This window comes from Mustela lutreola, chromosome 8 (assembly GCF_030435805.1).
Source record: "Mustela lutreola isolate mMusLut2 chromosome 8, mMusLut2.pri, whole genome shotgun sequence".
NCBI classification, from domain to species: domain Eukaryota; kingdom Metazoa; phylum Chordata; class Mammalia; order Carnivora; family Mustelidae; genus Mustela; species Mustela lutreola.
Genome location: NC_081297.1, coordinates 144,286,946 through 144,308,520, shown reverse-complemented (window position 1 = coordinate 144,308,520; position 21,575 = coordinate 144,286,946). Strand labels below are relative to the sequence as shown.

At 53.4% G+C, this 21,575-nt stretch overlaps 1 protein-coding gene across 5 annotated transcripts in view; it reads right to left on the bottom strand.

Annotated features, from left to right (window-relative positions):
* The window catches only part of ZC3H7B (zinc finger CCCH-type containing 7B), a 57,673-nt gene that overhangs the window by 25,739 nt on the left and 10,359 nt on the right, over nucleotides 1-21,575 (bottom strand). For 4 of the 5 annotated variants that reach the window (XM_059187094.1, XM_059187091.1, XM_059187090.1 and 1 more), the window contains 5 exons: nucleotides 7,395-7,453; nucleotides 4,580-4,613; nucleotides 4,246-4,443; nucleotides 3,150-3,308; nucleotides 249-329 (listed from right to left, as the gene is read on the bottom strand). In XM_059187094.1, the coding sequence (XP_059043077.1) occupies nucleotides 249-329; nucleotides 3,150-3,308; nucleotides 4,246-4,443; nucleotides 4,580-4,613; nucleotides 7,395-7,447 (525 nt within the window). In that variant the 5' untranslated portion in view covers nucleotides 7,448-7,453. Of the gene's footprint in view, nucleotides 1-248; nucleotides 330-3,149; nucleotides 3,309-4,245; nucleotides 4,444-4,579; nucleotides 4,614-7,394; nucleotides 7,470-21,575 lie in introns of those variants that run through there. The other variant, XM_059187095.1, reaches the window with a different exon arrangement.

The following is a 21,575-nucleotide window of genomic DNA, read 5'->3' as shown; positions in this document are numbered from 1 at the left end:
CAGGTCTTAGCAGCTGGCGTGTAAGGCGAACTGCACGCTTTGGCTGTTCTTTCCTTTCCCAAACGGTTCTGGACGCCGGTCCAGGGCTTTCAGCCAACAGAGAGAGAAGATCCCCTGTTATCAATCCCCTCTGTTCTGGGCCGGCCCTGGCCACCCTCACCCACTTCTGCCCAAAGGTGCCTGGTTCTCCCCTTCAGACCTCCCCATCTCCACCCTCGCCCACCCTCAGTGCCCAGAGCCCACCTTACCTGGGGCCTCTTATATGCTTTCCGAACTCGAAGCCCAAGCTTCTGAGCCAGCTCCTGACCAAGCTGAGTTACACTTTCATCCTAGAGCGACAAGACCCAGAGTGCAGCGGGTTAGTCTCTCTGGAGACCCTGTGCAGCCCTCCTGGGCAACGGCAGGGCATGTGTGTAGGGTTGGGGGGCGGGGGCAGGGAGGGATGTCCACTGTTACCCCATGTTACTGACAAGGGGGTGAGACCCCAGGAGGGGTCACTGGCTGCCCAGGTCACACAGCTTGTACATGATGGGGTTGACCCAGAACTCAGGCTTCCCTTTGTCCTTTTACTGTGGGGAGGGGAAAGAAATAATTTTTTATTTTGGAATTTAAGATGATCTTTTTATTTCTAAAACTCAGGAAGCAGTAGTGTTATTGTAGAGGACTGATATGCTGCAGAGAGAGCAAGTGCTCCCCAGGATCACCCCCATCCCGAACCCCACTCCAGGCTCCTCCCTAGAGGGAGGGTGCCTCATGCTCTGATCTGTTTCCCTACAGATCTTTTCTGGGAATTTACATATGTCCCTACAGACCTAGAAAGGATGCTCGGTTTTGCTTTGTGAGGATTTTCTTCTTCTTCTTCTTCTTCTTCTTTTTTTTTTTTTACATAAGTGAGATCATATTGTACCTATTGTTCTACAACTGGCTTCTTTCACCACGCAATGTCTTAGAACTCTTCGCAAGAGAGGACATGTGGGTGGTGCCCAGGCCCATAGGAGCGAGAATGTGGGAAGTCTGGAACATGGCGGGCCCACGGTTAGTGCTCAGTAACAGCACCCAACATTCCTTCCCCCTCCAAGGCTGTATTACTGCGTGCGCCTTATGTGGCAGGCAGGGGCTAGGAGTCAGGGATGCCACTGTCACAGGAAAGACAACCCCGGGCCTCATGGAGGCTCCCGCCCGGTGGGGGACGCCAACCACGAACAAAGGAACGGTAACTACGGTCCAGGCACCAAAGAGGCAACAAGGATATTGTCACAACCTGTGCCTTTGTCCACCTCCCTACCAGATGAGCTCCTGAGCCCAGGGCCAGAGTTGTAGTCATCTCTGGTCCCCAGCACCCAGCAGGGAGCAGAGCTCAGCCAGCATTTGCCAATAAAGACTGGAAAATGGGGGAGTCCCCCAATTCAGTCAGAAGTCCACATCTGGGAACTTTCCTCAGGCAAGTGAGCGGCCTCGCCGGGCCCCAGCGGCCTCACCGTGCAGTAGGGTAAATGCCCCCCCACCCCCTGCCCCTGCACAGTAGACATGAGACTTGGATGCGGACCTTCTAGAAAATGCTGTACAGCTCAGGGACTACTGTCATTAGAAAGGATCTTAATTGTAAACTGAACTGAATCAGAGGGGCACCTGGGTGGCTCAGTGGGTTAAACATCTGCCTTCAGCTCAGGTCATGATCCCAGAGTCCTGGGATCAAGTCCTGTATCGGCTCCTTGCTCCGTGGGGAACCTGCTTGTCCCTCTGCCTGCCGCTCCCCCTGCTTGTGCTTGCTCGTTAACTCTCCCTGACAAAGAAATAAATAAAAACTTTAAACTGAACTGGAGAAGCATGAGTAATAAACAAAAAATATCGGAAGAGTGAATGTTTCCCGGACTCACTGTGCCTGGCCATTGAGCCAACTGCCTTATATGATTTTCGGATTCCATTCTCATAGCCCGATCGTGCATGGCGTATTGTCACCCCCGTTTGACAGTGGGTACAAACCAAGGCTCAAAGAGACTAAGCTGTGTGGGGCCAAGGTGACACAGCTAGTAGATGGCTGACTCAGGATTAGAATCCTAAACCCAGCTCTCTGACACCAACATCCTGGGCCACTGTGCACGTGCATGGCCTCCCCTCTGTTCTGACCGCCCAGACCCTTCTTGCTTCTTCTGGCCCCACTCAAGCCCACCTTCCTCCAGGGAGGGAGGCCTCCAAGATCCTGATCACTGCTGGGCAGAACTGAGCCTTTTCATGCCCATTATTTCCAGGATAAAGCAGGAGGGGCCCTGTATAGACACGCAGCTAATGTGCAGGACGGAAGTGTTTCGTCCAAGGTCACACTGGGGTTCAGGGGTGGAGTCAGGCCTAGACCCCAGGGCTGTTTCCATGTCTCCCAGTGGACTGTGGGTCCTAAAGGGCACAGATCCGGGCACTTCATGGGTGCTTAGTAAATACTTGTTAAGTGGTTGAATAAAGGGGGAGAGACCCGTGCCCCAGCTGTGTGTGGGGGCCAGGCCAAGCGAGGCTCACTACGAGTCCATTTCTGGTCTCTCCCCCATGGAGGAACAGCCTGACATCAGGATCCCGGCATGTGTGGTGCCCCTTTTAGTCCCTACTGCAACCCTGTACCATCATAGTACAGAGGTTAAGATGCCAACTTCTAGGAGGAGCCTGGGTGGCTCAGTGGGTTAAACTTCTGCCTTTGGCTCAGGTCATGATCGCAGGGTCCTGGGATCGAGCCCCACATAGGGCTCTCTGCTCAGCAGAGAGCCTGCTTCTCCCTCTCTCTCTGCCTGCCTTTCTGCCTACTTGTGATCTCTGTCAAATAAATAAATAAATACAATCTCAACAACCACAACAAAAAAGATGCGAACTTCTAGAATCAGATCGCCTGGGTTCAAGGTGGCTTCTGCCACCCCCAGCTGTGATCTCGGTAAGTTCCTGTCTCTCTGTGCCTCTCTCCTCATCTTTAAAGTAAGGACAATAATACTAACTACCTCAAAGGGCAGATGCAAGGATTAGGTGAGCTAATACATTCGGTGTGTTTTCCATGTTTTTGGCAGCCTGAGAAAACACAACTAGAGCTCACAGTCCCTATCCCAGTGTTCGGGTCCATCCCCTGCCCCAGGGGAGGAAGCAGGCACAGAAGCCCGGGCTGGGGCACTCACGTGGGGCCGGGCGAGGGAGCACCGGCTGCTGCACTCATACGCCTCCTTGTGGCGCCCCAGCTCGCTGAGGGCACGGGCCTTGCGGAACAGGGCCCGGATGTTCTCGCCATCTAGGCCCAGCGCTTTCTCGCTGTCCTCCAGCGCCTTCTCATACAGGCCCTGTGGAGAGGGGCGGGCAGCTCAGTGGCCAGTGCCTGTTCCCTCCCTCCGTCCCTCCCCCGGGCCTCCTGCCCCTCTCCCTGCAGAGATGGAGGCCACTGGAGGACCGGAGTCAGGGCAGGGGGCTCCAGGGCTCCAGGAAACAGCTCTGGCCTTCATACTCTGGTCAAGAGCATCCGTACGTCCAGCTGAAGGGGCCGCCCATGGGCACGGGCAGGCCACGGGAGCGGACGGGCCTTTAAATTGTTCAGTGTTGAGCGTGGTGTTCCGGACATGTCTACTTCGATACCTGCCTGCGGCTCAGGGCTCCACAGACCGAGAATAATAAGGCACCTCTGAGAGGAAGGGGAAGCACAAAGGCGGCTCAGAGTACAGGAGAGGGTGTGAACAGGCATCTGGTAGACCCGCTTCTCTGGGACGGTCCACTCCGGCCTGCGGAGCTGTTACGGGGGCCTCTCCAGGGCTCCCAGCAGAGCCTCTCCAAGGATCCGGTGAGAGACTGAGTCAGGGAGCAGGCTGGACAGGGAAGAGGTGGAGACCAGAGCTTTCAGGGGGCAGGGGAGACAGGAGGGAGGAGCAGGAGAGGCCAGGCCTTTGCAGAAAGAGGCCGCCCAGCCCACCATGAGGGGAGCGGTTCTCAGCCCTGACTGCCCGGCCTCCTTCTGCCAAGGCCCGGGCCACCCTGAGAGCCTCACTTACTTCCTCCAGGGTGGGGCTTAGTAACATTACAAACCGTTTTTTTGCCTCTTGTATGAGCACTTTGAAGGCTCTGCCGGCAAGTGTTCGGTGCAGCTGGGGAGACTTACAGGGGAGGACGGGGGGGGGGAGCCGGCCCTGCAGAAGCTCACTGGGGTACTGGCCTGGCGACTGGGCATCTGGGGGAAGCGGTGGGCGGGGAGGGGGGGCAGAGGAGAGGGAGGGCGGGCGGCGCGCTCACCATGGTGAAGTAGCAGGCGGCCCTGTTGACATGCAGCTTGCACAGGAGCTCCTGGGGTAGGGCCACCTGGTCGGAGGCGGCGTAGTCGGCCACGTTCAGCCCCTCCATGTACTGCACCAGGGCCTGCTTATAGTCCTTCTCCCGGAACAGGTCATTGCCCTCAGCAAACAGGTTCTGCACCAGCTTGAGCAGAAAGGCCTGCCGGCGGGGGCAGGGTGCAGATGGGGCTCAGGGGTGGAGGCCTGGCGCCTTGCCTCTCTCGCCCCCCCCCCCCCACCTGGGACACCCTGGCCCTTCCCCCTTGCCTTCCCCCAGCCTGGAAGCTGACACTCACCTCATACTCTTCTTGCTTTAGGGGTAGTGTCGACCTAGCAGGAAAAGGAGAGAGGTACGAAGTCCGGGTGAGCCCAGGGGCCTCAGACTCATGGAGGCCCCAGGAGCCCGAGCCAAAGGCCATAGACGACGCCCAGGGTGGCGTTCTCCAGCTCGGACCTCCGATGTCACCTGGCAGACTGGGGTAAGGGGACAGCAGTCTTTTCTCCCTAAACCAACGCCAGGTTGGGCTTCCATTTCTGATGGAAGGGTCGAAGCAAGGCCTTGTGTTTGCTCCAGGGCCACGGCCAGGCTTCCCCAGGTGCGGATGCTGAGAAAGAGCGGGCCCGCTCCAGCTCCAGCCGGCTGTCCTCCCAACAAACCAGTTCCCTGAGAGCGACCATGCCTCGACACACCAAACCTGCAGACGCAGGCCCCAGGTGGCCCCGAGAGTGTACCTCAGGTCCCCCTGGTTTGGCAGCCTCCGCCCTTCGCCCGTCCCTTCCTGCAAAACTTGCAGGACCCCGGCCAGTGCCAGGTGCGCTCGGAGTCTGACCCCTCGCGCGGGCCTCAACAAAGCAGACGGGACTGTGGGCGCCCTGTCCTCGGCTGGGGTCAACGACATGCCCGCTCAGTGCAGAAGGAAACGCCAGTCCAGGAGAGCGGAGGCACACCTGTCAGGCTGAATAGCTCAGCATGAAGGGCAGGCTCCTGGTCCTTCACAGCACAGAGGGGAAAACAGACACTTGGAGGGGACAGTGACACAGCAGGGTGGCAGCAGAGCCAGGGCCAGAGCGCAGGGCTGGGCTCTTTCTGCTGTTCAGAGCTGCCACCAACATCTGGGCAAGAAAGAGCAGCCTAAGCCAGTGAGTGACAAGTGGTAAGATGCCGATGTCCCCTGATGTCCCCTGTGTGTGTGGGAAGGGCATGTCCCTGACTGTGACAGTGGGGCTCACATCCTGCCCTCTCACTTGCCTCTCCACCGGTCGGGGGCCAGGGCCCATTGCCGTTCCCTGTACTCCCAGCCAGGCCCCATCACTACCCTCCCTCCTGGCCTCCCCTCTCCAGCAACTAGCTCCCTGTCCAGCGGGGCACACCCGGACCTAAAGGTCACCTGAGTCTGGTGCTCAAGCCTCCGTACAAGCCACTGCCTCCCCACCTGTGCAAACCACTTTATGGTCCTACAGTGCTCTGTGCCCAGAGGTGCCTAATAAATGCTTAGGGCACAAAGTCTATATGTGAAAATGCAATTAATTAAAAAGCAGCAGGTCCTACTGTGTTACTTTGTAAAGCAATCCCTTAGGAGACGACATATGGGTTCCCAGGAGGCTGTTCCTATGGCTAAACCTTCCTAGAACTCCCCTCTGGAAAGGGGAAGAACACTGAGCTACCATCTACCCCAAGCACAATGACTCTTGGAGGGCAGGGGCTGGTCTCCCTTCAAAGGTTTGGGAAGCCCCCAGCCAGTGGGGGAACCAGGATGTGGGACTCAAAGGCCCAGCTGCACAGAAACCAGTGACTTAAATTAAAGACAGTATTTGTAAGGTTCACTTTGTTCATCAGACTGGCATCTGAATACATTTTGAGTGGTCCCCCCACATCAAAGCCCCCCCCCAAGGGGAAGAGGCGGGCCCAGAGAGGAGGGAAAGGTGGAGCACAGCTCTCACGGCGGCCTGAGCAAGGACAGTGTGTGAATGTCGACACGCGCTCCACCAGGACCACGCGGACACGGTGTGCCTGACAACGGGCCCAGTCTGTGGGAAAGAGGCAGGTCGTGTTTTAAGGATCTCTGTGAGAGAACAAAATTGGGGAGTTTGTATGAGGGTAGATAAGGGTGAATCCTAGTTTTGTGGGGATTCCCACTTAAGAAAAAAAATCCCACAAAACCAGAAACAGAGAATTGCTCAGGGAGCCTTCCATGGCTTCGGAAAGGACCCAAGCAAGTGAGGGGCCCTTCAGCTAACCCTTCAGTAATGGCAAGATAAATGGGCCTCTGGGGATCTATTTATGAAAAACAAAAGAAAAAAGTTAGTAAAAATGCTTTGTGTGGGGAAAAAAAAAAAAAAAGGAAAAACAAACCAATAAACAAACCCCAAACACGGCCCGTGGGTACTGAGGGGCAAATAATGGAAAGAGAGGTGGGTTTGGGGTCAGCTAGACCTGGGTTAGAATACTAACACTTGTAGCTGTGTGACCGCAAACAGGTTTCTTAACCTCTCGGAGCCTCAGCAAAATGGAAATAAGGCCTCCTACTTCACTGGGCTGTTGGGAGGATTGGGAAGAGGAAGGCTGTGTAGAGCCCAGCACAGGGCCCCAAAGGTGTGCTTAATCAGTGGAAACTGGTTTATTGGTTGATTGGTTATAAGCTGTGCACAGGCTAGCAGGAGAATTAACAGGAATTGTGCCAGGATATGTGGAGGGCGAGGGTAAAATGGTAGACGGAGGGGCGCCTGGGTGGCTCAGTGGGTTAAAGTCTCTGTCTTCAGCTCAGGTCAGGATCTCAGGGTCCTGGGATCGAGCCCCACATGGGGCTCTCTGCTCAGCGGGGAGCCTGCTTCCCCCTCTCTCTCTGTCTGCCTCTCTGCCTACTTGTGATCTCTCTCTCTGTGAAATAAATAAAATCTTAAAAATAAAATAAAATGGTAGGACGGAGCAGGACTAGAGGGTAAGCAGAGTCAGGGAGTGTGTGTACATGGCGTGTTATTCCAGATCTACACTCCCCTGGCCCCTGCCCAGCACTTCCCTGCACACATGGGAGTCTGAGCAGCAAAGGCTTATGGAGAAGAAACCGTCAGAGGACCCAGCGCGCCCAGCCTGCCCGGCGGCCCCACACTCACTGAATGAACTGCAGCCCCTTCTCGATGTCCGCCTTCCGTCTCTGCCTCTCCATCAGTCTCTGGGGGAGAAACAGTCTATCCGTTAGTTAGCAGCGGCCGGGGGCTGGTCACCGTCCCTACCCTGCTGTGGGCTCTCTCATTCCCACACTCATCCCACTTCGCAGGTGCCCCCAAGGACCGTGGCCCTTCTCACAGCCTGCAGACACCTTGTGAACCCAGCCACGCAGCTCGTGCCCTCCACGCCCATGCCCCGCTGGACAGTTTTGTGCGGTGCCTTTGCTGGGCAGGGGCTGCCTGGAGGCCACCTGCCTTTCCTCACACACGGGGGGTGGGGGGGTGGGCGGCAATTCTGCATCAAACTACCCCAAGGTCAAGGAGAAAACCTTGCTTTACCAGCAAACCCAGTCCAAGGAGAAGAGATACACAAGATACAAAATGATGCTGATGATTAGAGCTACAATGTAGCACCCCAAACAGAAGATCTCTTGGAATCTTTCAACAATGCCATGAGGCGGGTGTGATTTTGCCTCCATTTTACCAAGGTGGAAACAAGCTCAGGGAGCCCCAGTTAATGAGCTGGCATGCAGGCACCCGAAGCAGGATTTGAACCCAGGCCACCCTCTTTTAACCACCACCAAGCCCTCTCCTCAGCCCACACGCGTCCGGAGCCGGTGTGGCCTGCACCAGACCAGGGAGCAGAGCCTGTGCCCCATTTTGGCAAGATGGAGGGAGTTTCCCATGCCCCGGATGAGGGAGACAGAGGCTCGGCGAGGCTGAGAACAAGTGGATGGTACTGCACAGGTGCACAGAGCCTGCTCGAGAGGGAGCTGCTAAAAGAGAAGGGAGGCTCAGGCAGAGCAACTAGGGGGCACGTTTCTTTTTTTTTTTTTTTTTTTTTTTTAAAGATTTTATTTATTTATCAGAGAGAGAGAGGGGGAGAGAGCGAACACAGGCAGACAGAATGGCAGGCAGAGGCAGAGGGAGAAGCAGGCTCCCTGCTGAGCAAGGAGCCCGACGCGGGACTCGATCCCAGGACGCCGGGATCATGACCTGAGCCGAAGGCAGCTGCTTAACCAACTGAGCCACCCAGGCGTCCCAGGGGGCACGTTTCTTTAGGGCAAGCCCCCCGGGGGCCAGGAGCTCCTGGCCAGATCTAGACACCCCATGCAGCTTCCACGGCACCGTGTACAGTCTAGAAGGCCCGCTGAAGGTCAGCTTGTCCCCCACCTGGTGGCAGCCCAGAAGGGATGTGGGCCCTCCCTGGGTCAGAACCAGAGCCTGGGCTCCCACCGCCAAGTGGGAAGCAGGCTGGAAGCTGCCTGGTCTCAAGCCAGCACTTTCTGTCCAGGCCACTCACGGGCCCCTTCTGTGCTCTGCCCCGCAGTGTGGCCCTCGCTCTCTTCCTTACCAAATGTCCCCCAGAGAGGACCGTGGGCTCTGCTGGGAAGGGGGCGCTCCCTCAGCAGAGGGCTGCAGCGCAGACACATGGGGGGCACCAAGATGTGAAAAGGTGTGAAAAGCACCCACCTACTTTGGGGAGGGAGCAAGTATGTCAAGTTTGCAGACTTCCTTTCTTCCTTGTTCTTTTTTTTTTTTTTTTTTTTTAAAGATTTTATTTATTTGAGGGGCGCCTGGGTGGTTCAGTGGGTTAAAGCCTCTGCCTTTAGCTCAGGTCATGATCCCAGGGTCCTGGGATCAAGCCCCACATTGGGCTCTCCCCTCAGCAGGGGGGGCCTGCTTCCCCCTCTCTCTCTGCCTGCCTCTCTGCCTACTTGTGATCTCTGTCTGTCAAATAAATAAATAAAATATTTTTTTAAAAAAGATTTTATTTGGGGCGCCTGGGTGGCTCAGTGGGTTAAGCCGCTGCCTTCGGCTCAGGTCATGATCTCAGGGTCCTGGGATCGAGTCCCGCATCAGGCTCTCTGCTCAGCAGGGAGCCTGCTTCCCTCTCTCTCTCTCTCTCTCTCTGCCTGCCTCTCTGTCTACTGTGATCTCTCTCTGTCAAATAAATAAATAAAATCTTTTAAAATTAAAAAAAAAAAAGATTTTATTTATTTGAGAGATAGAGACAGATAGAGCACAAGCAGGGTGGAGAGGGAGAAGCAGGCTCCCTGCTGAGCAGGGATCCTGACATGGGGCTTGACCCAAGGGCCCCGCGATCATGACCCAAGCCAAAGGCAAACCCTTCACCGACTGAGCCACCCAGATGTCCCGCTTCCTTGTTCTTTATTTCCATCTTCTTCAACCATGTCCTCACAATCCTGTCTCGTGAGAAGAGCAGAGGCCACTAACCCATTTTACAGATGAGGACAGGGAGACACAAAGCGAGAAGTTTCTTTCCCAAGATCACTCAACCAGTGAGAGGCAAACAGCCCTGTCAGACCACACGCCATGTCCTTGGCCACACTCGGAGCTGGGAGACGTCCTGTGGCCAGGGCCAGCCACTGCACTGCTCTGGGCCTCACTCTCCGCCTCTGTGCTGCTCGTCTGATGACCAGCCCCGCCAGGAAGGGTGGCTATGAGGCTCTAGAGATAAGAAGTGTGGGATCGGGGGAGCTCAGTTCCCCAAATTTCATTCTTCCCATGTGCTCTTCCCAGGGAGGGGTGAAGCCACACCGAGTCTTCAGACTCCCAGAACAGTGCTCTTCACACCAGCTGCTCGCACTGGGCAGGGCCTGGGCCATTGCCACCGACACCTGCTTGCCCCGCCAGAGCCTTAGGTCAGAGCTCTGGACTCAGACCCAGCTGGGTGTGAATGACAGCACTTACGCTCGCTGCGTGACTGTGTGACTGTGTGACTTTGGGCCTTGGTCTCTTGATGGGGAAAGTGGGGCTGACAGCAGCTCCTGTCGCAATGCCGTCGTGAGCATTCAAGAGACAACACGGGTAGAGCACCTGGAGCGGAGCGACAGTCCAACCACCACAGCAGCAGGTGTCATTCAAGCCCGCTCCTCCCTCTTGCAGAAATCTGCATGTGTTTCCCGGACGGACACAACCGTGAGCCTGTTCTCCTGCAGGAGGCAGGCGGTGATGGCCCTGGGCTGCCCAGGCCTTGCCAAGCACACCTTTTGGTTGGTCTCTCGTCCTCGGCTTCCTCGTCTGGGAAACAAGAGCTCATCCTCTCACGCCCACACGCTCCTCTGGGCCTCCAGCCAGAATGGGCTGGGGTGGCCTTCCTGACTCCTGGCTTTTGGCCTTGTGGTTCCTTCTACCTGTGCTGCCCTCCTCTAAAGGAAACCCCCTCCCTCCCAGGAAGCCTAGCCCCTCCACGACGGCCCCTCCCTCCCTTCGAGGGGACCATCATATGCTCATTCTTCCGATTCCCTGGGAGCCTGGGGAGCCACTGACAGCTGAGACCCAGTCCTGGCCCTTCAAGGCCCTGCAAGGGAGGCTCACCTGGTGGGAGAGAAAAGGGAGCACCTGTCACCATGCAGTGTGGCACCGCAAGGGCAGGGGACCTTTGAGAGGGAAGCAGACCCCCTACAGGCCTAGACCACCAGCACCACAGGGTCAGGACCACCAGACCCTGTCACTCCGACCCAGGTCAGAATCCAAGCCCCATCCCTCCCCACCACCTGGGGTGTTTCCTGCGCCCAGACAAGCGGACCAGCCTCTTCACTGCCCCCCACCTCCCTGAGGCCATCACTGGGTTCTGGGGGGGTGAGCGGGGTTGGGGGACAGGCCCTCCCCTCCCCCACCTAGAGCCTCTTGATGACTCGCTGTAATTTCGGTGATCACCTTTCCCCACACCATCTCCCGCCATGTGGGGGCAGTTGGCCTATTGCCTTCCGGAAGCCTGGCTCAGCCTGCAGCTCCCTCAGAAAACCACGGGGGTCGGAGAACAGTGTTCCAGTCCCCTCTCCGCCCGGCTGTCTGAGCACACTTCAGGGAAACGAGCCCATATCCATCCCAAAAGGTAATTCCCAAATCTGAATCCGAAGCCAAGGAAAAAAAACATGCCCGGCCCCAGGCGGTATAAAGAAGGTTCCACACCCGGCCTGGCGCGAGTCCTCCTCTCTGACCACCGCAACCCCCACGCAGCAGCCGTGCTGTGTGCATGCCCGGCGGAGAGGGTTCCCATCCCAGAGCGGGCTAGCCCGCCACCCCGACTGGCAGTTTCCCGCTTTGTACGGTGGAGATTACAGACAGCACCTACCCACAGGATTAGCACAGAGAAGGCGCTCATTTCCGGGCCTGGGAGATGGCAGATACATAGCAAGGGGTAGCTTTTGGACCAGAATTCCTATGCTGGGCATTCAGTTCAGCATCCGCTGCACGCCCATCACATACAGGGGAGAAGGTGCCCACCCTCCACACAGCTCTTCTTCTTCTTTTTTTTTTTAAATAAACTTTCAAGATTAAATCTATTCTTTTTTTTTTTTTTTTAAGATTTTATTTATTTGCCAGAGATAGACAGAGAGAGTACACACAAGCAGGCAGAGAGTCAGGCAGAGGCAGCGAGAGAAGCAGGCTCCCTGCCAAGCACGGAACCTGATGCGGGACTCGATCCCAGGACCCTGGGATCGTGACCTGAGCCGAAGGCAGCGGCTTAACCAACTGAGCCTCCCAGGCGCCCCTCCACACAGCTCTTCTAACCAACTTACAGATGTGGAAGGACATCCCACCGCCTCCACCCCAAACCAGACTTCTGTGGCGAACAGAAGAGGCTGTGATGAGGCACAACACAGTGGCTACATTTGGGAGGGCCGGGTCTGATGTGAGGGCTCGGAGGAGGGCCTGTCCACCCCCCAACCCTGCTCCACCCGGCCCAGTGATGGCCTGAGCGAGGTGGGAGGCAGCGAGGAGGCTGGTCCGCTTGTCTGGGCGCAGGAAACACCCCAGGTGGTGGGGAGGGATGGGGCTTGGATTCTGACCTGGGTCAGAGTGACAAAGAGGACCACTTCTGAACTGGGCTTTCAAGGGTGAATAGGAGTTGGCTGCTCCGTGTCAGGGAGAGAGGGCCTTCTGGCAGGCGGCATTCAACTGTTTACGAAATCCCTGTCATCTCCCACATTTTATCTGACCCTGACTGATGACCCTGGGGCTGGGCCATTCTGGGGCCACATTTTGAGAAACGAGAAAGTGAGGCTCCGCCAGCCCGTGGGGGCCAGGCCCAGAACTATCGACTTCACATCCGTAAAAATGCTGCTGCTTTCCTTCCTCAAAGACACAGTTTGGTCCAAGACAACCGCTTGGTCATCTTCCTAGGCACCTAAGCCTGTCCTTGGGGTTGGTGCAGACTCATGGCCCAGAAAAGGCAGATGTGTCTGTGGGATGATTCAGGGGAAGACTTGAGCGTGAAAATACTATTCTTCTTACAACGTCTTGCTCCACGCTGGAGTCATTGTCTTGAGTGTAAAGGCCCTAGGCCAGGGCTGGCAACTAGATTTTATCTCAAAAGCAACACACCCAGGCTAGTAGAGGTTGGTAGGGCTGCCCCAAGGGGCTGGGCCCTAGTGGTGCTTAAAGAGAGAGTGCTGCCTTGTGCAAGATCGGCCCTAATAAACTAGGGATGCCCAGCAGAGATCCATATGCCTTAGGCCTTCATATGCCCCCTCCCCAGCGAGAGTACGACCACCGCTAAAATTCACAGTAATACAAAGTAACACCAAGCTAGAGGCCCAGGTCTTACAGGGACCCAGGATGCAGAGGAAATCACCACACCCCCTCCTTTGAGATTTTTCTGACTCCCGCAACGTATTGGTGAGATAGTCTCCTCTGTGCCAAGGGCAGAGATAGCCCCGGAAAGCCAGGGTATACTTCAGTCCAATCAACATCCATGACCGCCCTACGCGGTGCTAGGCATGGGGGCAGGGGAGCTACAAAATGAGCTCGTGGCTCAGGCCCAGCCCCGCTCTCCAGGAACTCCTGGTCTAGAAGGAGGGAAAAGACAGGTGAGTCACCAGCTGCAGTACAGGCTAGCTGTGAGTGCAAAGGGCCTGGGCACTGAGAAAAAGGAGAGATGGGCCCATTGCAGGAAGCCAGGGAGGGCTCTTCAGGAAGTGTTCCTTGAGCTGGATGTGAAGGAGAATGACAGATTTCTTGGGGAGCTTGGGAGAGAAGGGACGGTCCTTACAGGACACCTGTCCAGAAACACGCGCACCGAGCCTGACCTGAACCCCCCAATCCCCTGTGGCATCCTAGAATCTGCCCAGCTCTGATGATGGGGAAGCCCAGGCCACAGCCCACTCCAAGGTTGCCCACAGGGATCAGCCAGTAGGCCTGTCCCACAGCTAGGAGGAAGGCAGAGAGACAGGTGGCAGCAGGGAAGGAAACTCAGATTTCCTGGGGGTCTACCACACACCAGATACTGGGCTTACCTCCGCCTGATCAATGGGCCTTCTGCTGGTAACTCCAGTGGTCCTTGCCAGCGACAGAAGAGGCACAGACCACCCCAACAGCTGCATGGGCTGGAACCATTATCTGGCTCTGCCCCTCCCAGAACACAAGCTACAGAGCACTGCTAAGTGCCAGATGCCTGCATGGAAGGGCAGGTAAAGCATAAAGCACACCGCCTGGAAAGGAAAACCAAACAGGCTGCCAGACAGTGGCCCTGGGTGATCTGGAGGAAGTGGGCAAAGCACAACGGTACCCTCGATTCTGCCACTAAACGTGAGTGGCTCCTCCGTCGTGCCAAGTCCTGCTCTGGGTGCAGGGGACTCGGCCATGACCGAAACAAAATCCCTGCCCTTGAAGGGCTCACCGTCCAGCCAGGAAACCAGGCTTCGAGGACACTGTTACAGCATGAAGCAAAAGAAGTTTCGGTGGAGATGTCGGTGCACCTGGGTGGCTTAGTCGGTTGAGCGTCTGCCTCCGGCTCAGGTCATGATCCCAGGGTCCTGGGATGGAGCCCTGCATGAGCTCCCTGCCTGCTTCTCCCTCTCCTCTGCTTGCGCTCTCTGGCTCTCTCTCTCTCCCTCTGTCAAATACATAAGTAAAATCTTCAAAACACCACCACCACCACCAACAACAAAAAACGATGTGCCAAGTGAGCAAAAGCCCCAGCCCTAGCAGGCCGCTAACGTCCCCACCCTTTCCTCCTCCTCGGCTTCCTTCCTCTGGTAAGAACATTTTAATAGCTGGTTGTTACGAATCAAGTGTTTGTGTCCCCCACCAAGTGTATATGTTGAAGCCCTACCCCCAACAGGACTATACTCGGAGATAAAGTCTTCTAAGGACCAGCGAAGCCTCTAAGAAGTCAAGTTAAAGGGTCATAAGGTAGGGCTCTGATCCTGTATTTTGTTCCCAAAGCCTGAGGAGCCTAGCACGGATTTTGGTACGGAGAGGAGGGGGTGCTGCTCTAAGAAACACCGACACATATGGAGCGCGTGGAGAGAGCTTTGAGGTGTGGCTAGAAAAACCCGATTGCCACGAAGGCATGGCTGGTGGAAATAAGGATGTTAAAGGCAGTTCCTGTGAGGCCTCAGATGGAAACGAAGAGCAGGTTATTGGAAACTAGAGGAAAGGTGATCCTCGTCATAAAGAGGCAAAGAATTTGGGTAAATTATGCTCTAGTGGGGCGCCTGGCTGGCTCAGTCAATAGAGCATGTGGCTTTTTTTTTTTTTTCCCCAGATTTCTTTATTTAAGGGGCACCTGGGTGGCTCAGTGGGTTAAGCCTCTGCCTTCGTCTCAGGTCATGATCTCAGGGTCCTGGGATCGAGCCCCACATTGAGCTCTGCTCGGCGGGGAGCCTGCTTCCTCCTCTCTCTCTGCCTACTTGTGATCTCTGTCTGTCAAATAAATAAATAAAATCTTCAGGAAAAAAAGATTATTTTAGAGAGAAGGGGAGAAGGGCAGAAGGTGAGGGAGAGAGTCTCAAGCAGACTCTGTGCTGAGCACAAGCCTGTTGCAGGGCTCAAGCCCTTGACCCTGAGATCTATGACCTGAGCTGAAACCAAGAGTCAGATGCCCAACTGACTATGCCACCCAGGTGCCTTGAGCGTGTGACTCTGGATCTTGGGGTCCTGAGTTCGAACCCTATGTTGGGTGTAAAGATTATAAATAAATAAACTTTTTTTTAGATTATAAATAAATAAACTTAAAAATTAATTAATTGTGTTCCATTTCTTTGTGAGAGGTAGAATTTGCATGCAATGAAAGTGGTTATTTAGCAGAGGAGTGCTTTCTTTCTTTCTTTCTTTCAGATTTTATTTATTCATTTGAGAGAGACAGAGAGAGAGCACAAATAGGCAGAGCAGTAGGCAGCAGGAGAGGGAGAAGCAGGCTCTCTGCTGAGCAAGGAGCCCGATGTAGGGCTCGATCCCAGGACCCTAGAATCACACTTGAGCCAAAAGCAGGCACTTAACCAACAGAGCCACCCAGGAGCCCCAATTTCTTTCTTTCTTTCTTTCTTTCTTTCTTTTTTTTAAGAGATTTTATTTATTTTATTTGACACACACACACACACACACACGGAGTGAGCACAAATGGGGGTAGAGGCAGAGGGAGAGGGAGAGAGAGCATCTCAAGCAGACTCCACGTTGAGCACAGAGCCTAACAGGGCTCAACACAGGACTCCATCCCATAACCTCGGGATCGTGGCCTGAGCCAAAACCAAGAGTCAGATGCTCAACCAACCGAGCTATCCAGGTGCCCCTAAGCAGAGGAGATTCCTAAGCAAAGCATGGAAGGTGTGGCATGGGGCTTCCTTACCGCTTATAGTAAAATTTGAGAGAAAAGAGATGAAGAAGAAATTGTTAAACAAAAGGAACCAGAAGATAAAGAACTGGAAAATTCTCAGCCTATCCCTATTGCACAAATATGAGGAAGCGTGTCCTGAAGGGAACACTAATGACGTGCCTGAGCAACCATTTGATAAGGAGATGAGTGTGGTCATGAAGCACATATCAAATTAGCTATCAGATGGGATTACACTAGCAGAAACACTACCAGTTAGAACCAAAGGGGACAAAGAAGACTGGATGACGGAATGTGGGGAAAGCTGCTGGACTTCTCAAATGCTACAGGACTGGACCATAAAGCTATTTGGAGGCAAACATGCTTTATCCTTCAAGAAAAGGAAAGTTTAACCCTGCGTCACAAATCATCAGAACTGCCTTGGTGGGGGTCACTGATTCCTTTTCAGAGCTGGGGGGGCAGGGTGACTGATTGGCACAGATGTGGGGGCTGTGCTGCACCCTGGTGAGCCAGCAAGGAAGAACAGCAGGTCCAAGAAGAGGATTCTCAAGACTTTAAATCAAACGGAATTCGCCCCCATTGCATTTCACCTCTCTCCTCTTTCTGACTGCTCTTTTTTGGAATGGGAATGAGTATCTATCCTATGCCTGTCCCACCATTGCTTTTTGGGAGCACATAACCTGTCTGGTTTCACAGGTTCACAGCGGTAGAGGAATTTACTCTAGATGAATCTGCCTCCAGTCTCGCCCAGACCTGATTTAGATATTTAGATGAGACTTAGGACCTTAGATTTTCGAGTTGATGCTGGAATGAGTTAAGACCTTGGGGGCTGTGGGGATGGAATGAATGCATTTTGCATATGATTAAAAACATGAATTTGGGAGGGCAAGGGGCAGAATTTATACACTGAATGTTTGTGTTGAAACCCTAACCCCATTATGACTGTTTGGAAATAGGGCTTCTAAGGAGATAATTAAGGTTAAATGAGGTTATAGGGTGCGGCCAGAGACACCGGAGAGCTCTCCCTCTCTGCATACCCGGGGAGGAAAGGTCAGAGGAGGCCACAAAGAGAAGGCAGTCATCTATCTGCAAGCCAGGAAGGGTTCCCATTAGAAACTGAATCTGCCAGCACCTTAATCCCAGCCTCCTGAACTGTGAGAAAATAAATTTCTGTTGTGTAAGCCACTCAGTCTACAGTATTTTTTTTTTTTAAGATTTTATTTATTTATTTGACAGACACAGATCACAAGTAGGCAGAGAGGCAGGCGGGAGAGGGGGGCTGGGGGGGGAGCAGGCTCCCTGCTGAGCAGAGATTCCCGATGTGAGGCTCAATCCCAGGACCCTGAGATCATGACCTGAGCTGAGCTGGAGGCAGAGGCTTTAAACCACTGAGCCACCCAGGCACCCCAGACTTTGGTATTTCTTACAGCACCTCCAGCTGACTGAGACAGTGGTTCTAAGAGCATTTGTTTTCAGCTGAAGAGGGAGAAAGCTCTTTGAGGAGGAGGATGGGGTGGGGCAATGCTTGGTCAGGGCACACAGTGGAAGAGCAAGAAGCACGTAAGTCACACAAATCTCATCTCTTTTTAAAGAAAAAAACGCAAGGGAAAGGAAGGAAGGAGAGAAAGAGGGAATGAAGGAAGGGAAAAAAATCCAAGGAGAAAACAGGCCTGAGATTCCAGGATCCCACCACCAGGCGGGGCAGTCCCCTCTCCCCTACTCTAGGTCCATGTTCTTATAATTTGGGAATTTCAAGCTGGGCTTACCTCAAAGGGCTCTTCCCAGAAACAGCCATGAATTAAGGGACCACCAGGAAACAATTCCCTCAGCGTGACAGCACAGTATGTGACCTTACACCCAGGTTCACAAGCGAGTTCAAATCCAAGCCCTGTTCCTTATTAACTATACAAGTTGCTTGATTTCTTGTGTTTCACTTCCCTCATCTCTAAAACAAGGACAGTAGTTCCTCCTCCTCCTTCTTCACCTTCTTCTTCTTCTTCTTTTTTTTTTTTTGTAAGATTTTATTTATTTATGTGATAGAGAGCGAGAGTAGGCCTGAGCACGTGAATGTCGGAGGAGCAGAGGGAGAAGCAGACTCCAGACTGAGTGAAGATTCCCAACTCGGGGCTTGATCCCACCACCCCGAGATCATGACCCCAGCCGCAATCAAGAGTCCTGCGTCTAACCGACTGCGCCATCCAGGCGTCCCAAGGATGCTAACACCCTTTATAGATTTTTTTTGTTTTTGTTTTTTGCTAAGATGCAATGAGATGTCAGGCACGGAATAATCATTTAATATCAACCATGGCTACTGTATGATCATTACGATTACTTAAAAAGAGGGGCAAAGAACCTAAGCGGGAAATGCACAGGAGCTAAATGAATCGTGAAGGAATGACACTCGAACGCACTGATACAACATGGGCTAAACAACACGACGCCGCCTCGCACCTCTGAGGCTACCGTGGGAGGAGAGCCCGGTGGACGCTGGCGGAGGAAGCAAGTACACCTGGCAAGTACACCGAGAGCGCGGCCTGGCAGCACCTCCCTGAAGCAGTGTGGCAACACCCACCAACAAGAGCAAGGCACCCAGTTGCCCTTCCCCCTTCCCCGCACAGCCCCCAGACAGTTCCCTTCCCAGGTGAACCTGCACGGGGCTCAGCCAATCATAATGGCCCTTTTACTTGCGGGTGATTGGGTTAGGCATGGACACGTGACGCCATCCTGCCCAATGAGAGAGGAGGGGAAGTCAGCCAGGGGTTTTCTGGGAAGGGTTTTCTTCACACTCAAAATGGAACCGAGGTTTCCTTTCGTGCAGTTTCAGGACAGCTTGTAGTGCGACGCACGCACTGGGGAGGGCGGCAGAGAGAGACCGAAGCTGTTGAGTGACCTGTCCGACCCCCAAATCAGCAGATTTGGAACTGCTCTGCCTCACTTATCACGTGAGATTATAATACACTCTCGTTCTGAGGGAGGAATTCTGTTACTTGCAGCCCAAAGCCTCCTCCACGATAAAGTGCCCTGTCCTCTGACCCAGAAACTTCCAAGAATTTATCCTATTAAAACCCTCGTACAAGCAGTTATGTTCGTACAGGAATTTTTTTTTTTTTTTTTTTTTAAACCAGAGGGAGCTTGAACGTCCACCAGCAGAGAATTAATCCACTGAGCTATAGTACGCCCTACCATGGAACACAATGCAGCTATTGAATCTATTTTATGCCTCGTCATGGTGATGCCAACATTCATGGTCGAGGAAGAAAAAAAGCAGCAGATTCCAGAACATTCTGTGTTGCATGATCACATCTGTGTGCAATGTGTGTTTACATCAAGAGGACGTTTGAAAGACAGTCTCCAATTTAACTGGTTCCCTCTGGCAACTGGGATCTGCCAAGCGGCAGCAGGACACAGAACACTTTCAGCACGATTTGGATTTTTTGCACAGAGCAAGTGTAAACCTTATAATCTAAAATACAAAATGAGGGGCGCCTGGGTGGCTCAGTGGGTTAAGCCGCTGCCTTCGGCTCAGGTCATGATCTCGGGGTCCTGAGATTGAGTCCCGCATCGGGCTCTCTGCTCAGCAGGGAGCCTGCCTCCCTCTCTCTCTCTCTCTGCCTGCCTCTCCATCTACTTGTGATTTCTCTCTGTCAAATAAATAAATAAAATCTTAAAAATAAAATAAAATAAAATAAAATACAAAATGAGATGGCTGACTTGAGGCCAACCTGGTAGGCCTCAGAGGCCAAGTGGAGCCTTGAAACCAGGAGTCTGGTTTCAAACCCAGTGTTTTTAGTTCTGCCCAAGTGTCCATGGGCTGTTCTTCCCAGGAGAAAGACCAAACCATTGACCTGAAAACCATGAAGGAACCATACTTATTCTTTTTCTCACTTTTTTTTTCCTTTAAAGACTTTATTTAGGGGCGCCTGGGTGGCTCAGTGGGTTAAGCCACTGCCTTAGGCTCAGGTCATGATCTCAGGGTCCTGGAATCGAGTCCCGCATCAGGCTCTCTGCTCAGCAGGGAGCCTGCTTCCATCTCTCTCTCTCTCTCTCTCTCTCTGCCTGCCTCTCCATCTACTTGTGATCTCTCTCTATCAAATAAATAAATAAAATCTTAAAAAAAAAAAAAAGGAATCAGAGTTAAAAAAAAAAAAAAGACTTTATTTATTTGAGAGAGAGAATGTGAGCGAACATGCAAGGGGGAAGGTCGGAGGGAGAAGCAAACTCCGCGCTCAGCAGGGAGCCTGATGTGGGACCCAATCTGAGGACTCCAGGATCATGGCCTGAGCTGAAGGCAGTTGCTCAACCAACTGAGCCACCCACGCGCCCTTATTTCCCTCACTTTTGAGAACAGTTTGGTGATCACAGAATTTCAGAGATTCAGATCTTCATTAGACCAGCCTCTTCAAAATCTCAAAGCCTCGGCCCTGTCCTTGGTGCAGAGCAAGTGCTCCATAAATGGTGGTAAAAGAAATGGATCAATGGGGGCGCCTGGGTGGCTCAGTGGGTTAAGCCACTGCCTTCAGCTCAGGTCATGATCTCAGGGTCCTGGGATCGAGTCCCACGTTGGGCTCTCTGCTCAGCAGGGAGCCTGCTTCTCTCTCTCTCTCTGTCTCTCTCTCTCTGCCAGCCTCTCTACCTACCTGTGATCTCTCTCTGTCAAATAAATAATAAAATCTTAAAAAAAAAAAAAAAAGGATCAATGAATCAATTCATCCAACCCAGGCATTATATAGATAAGAACGAATAAGTTGAATAAATTAAAAAAACGGACATTGAAATAACTAAGTAATAACATTTGCTGAGGGGTTACCAAGTGCTAGGAGCTAGCATGGTATCTCTCTCTCTCTTTTTGGCATGTCATGATCTCTTTATACATAGTACCTTCCAGCACACCCTGTGAGATAGCCTATCATTCTCATTTTTCGGAAGAGAAAAGAGGCACAAAGAAGTTCTGTGATTTCCCCAAGGTCACACAGCTGGCACATGGTAGAGCTGGTACTTAAATCCCAGCAACCTGGCCCTGGGGCCACACACATCACCATCTCTGTTGCCCATTAAGCAATCAGACCCAGCCCTAGGATCCCTCAACCTGTCATCATGCTCAAGTCTGCCCCACCCCCCAAAATTCTCTCTCCTGATTCTCAATCCCCTTCTGAATAATGCACAACCTCTCCTCCTTTTCTTGGTCATGTTTTGTGGAACAGTAATTTATATTGTCTTTACATCCTCACGTCCCACTCCACTCCCCAAATCCCAGCAACCCCCCTTTCACTCTACCAAAGGTGCTTGCCAAGTTTCCTCCCCATCCCAAGGACCTCCTTCCTGGTTGCTGAGTCCAGTAAAGGGACAGTTTGTCACGCACCTTTTCTGGGACTCTTGCCAGTAACTGCCAGGTCCTTCTCACACCTCTCTAATCTGTCCCATTCTGTCTGTTAGGGGCTCCTCTTCCTCTGCCCAGGTCTCAACACCAGTGTGTCCGAGCTTCCACTTAAGGGACAGTGCTCCCGCTCCCCTCAAATGAGCTTTTACATTTCATGACCTCATGA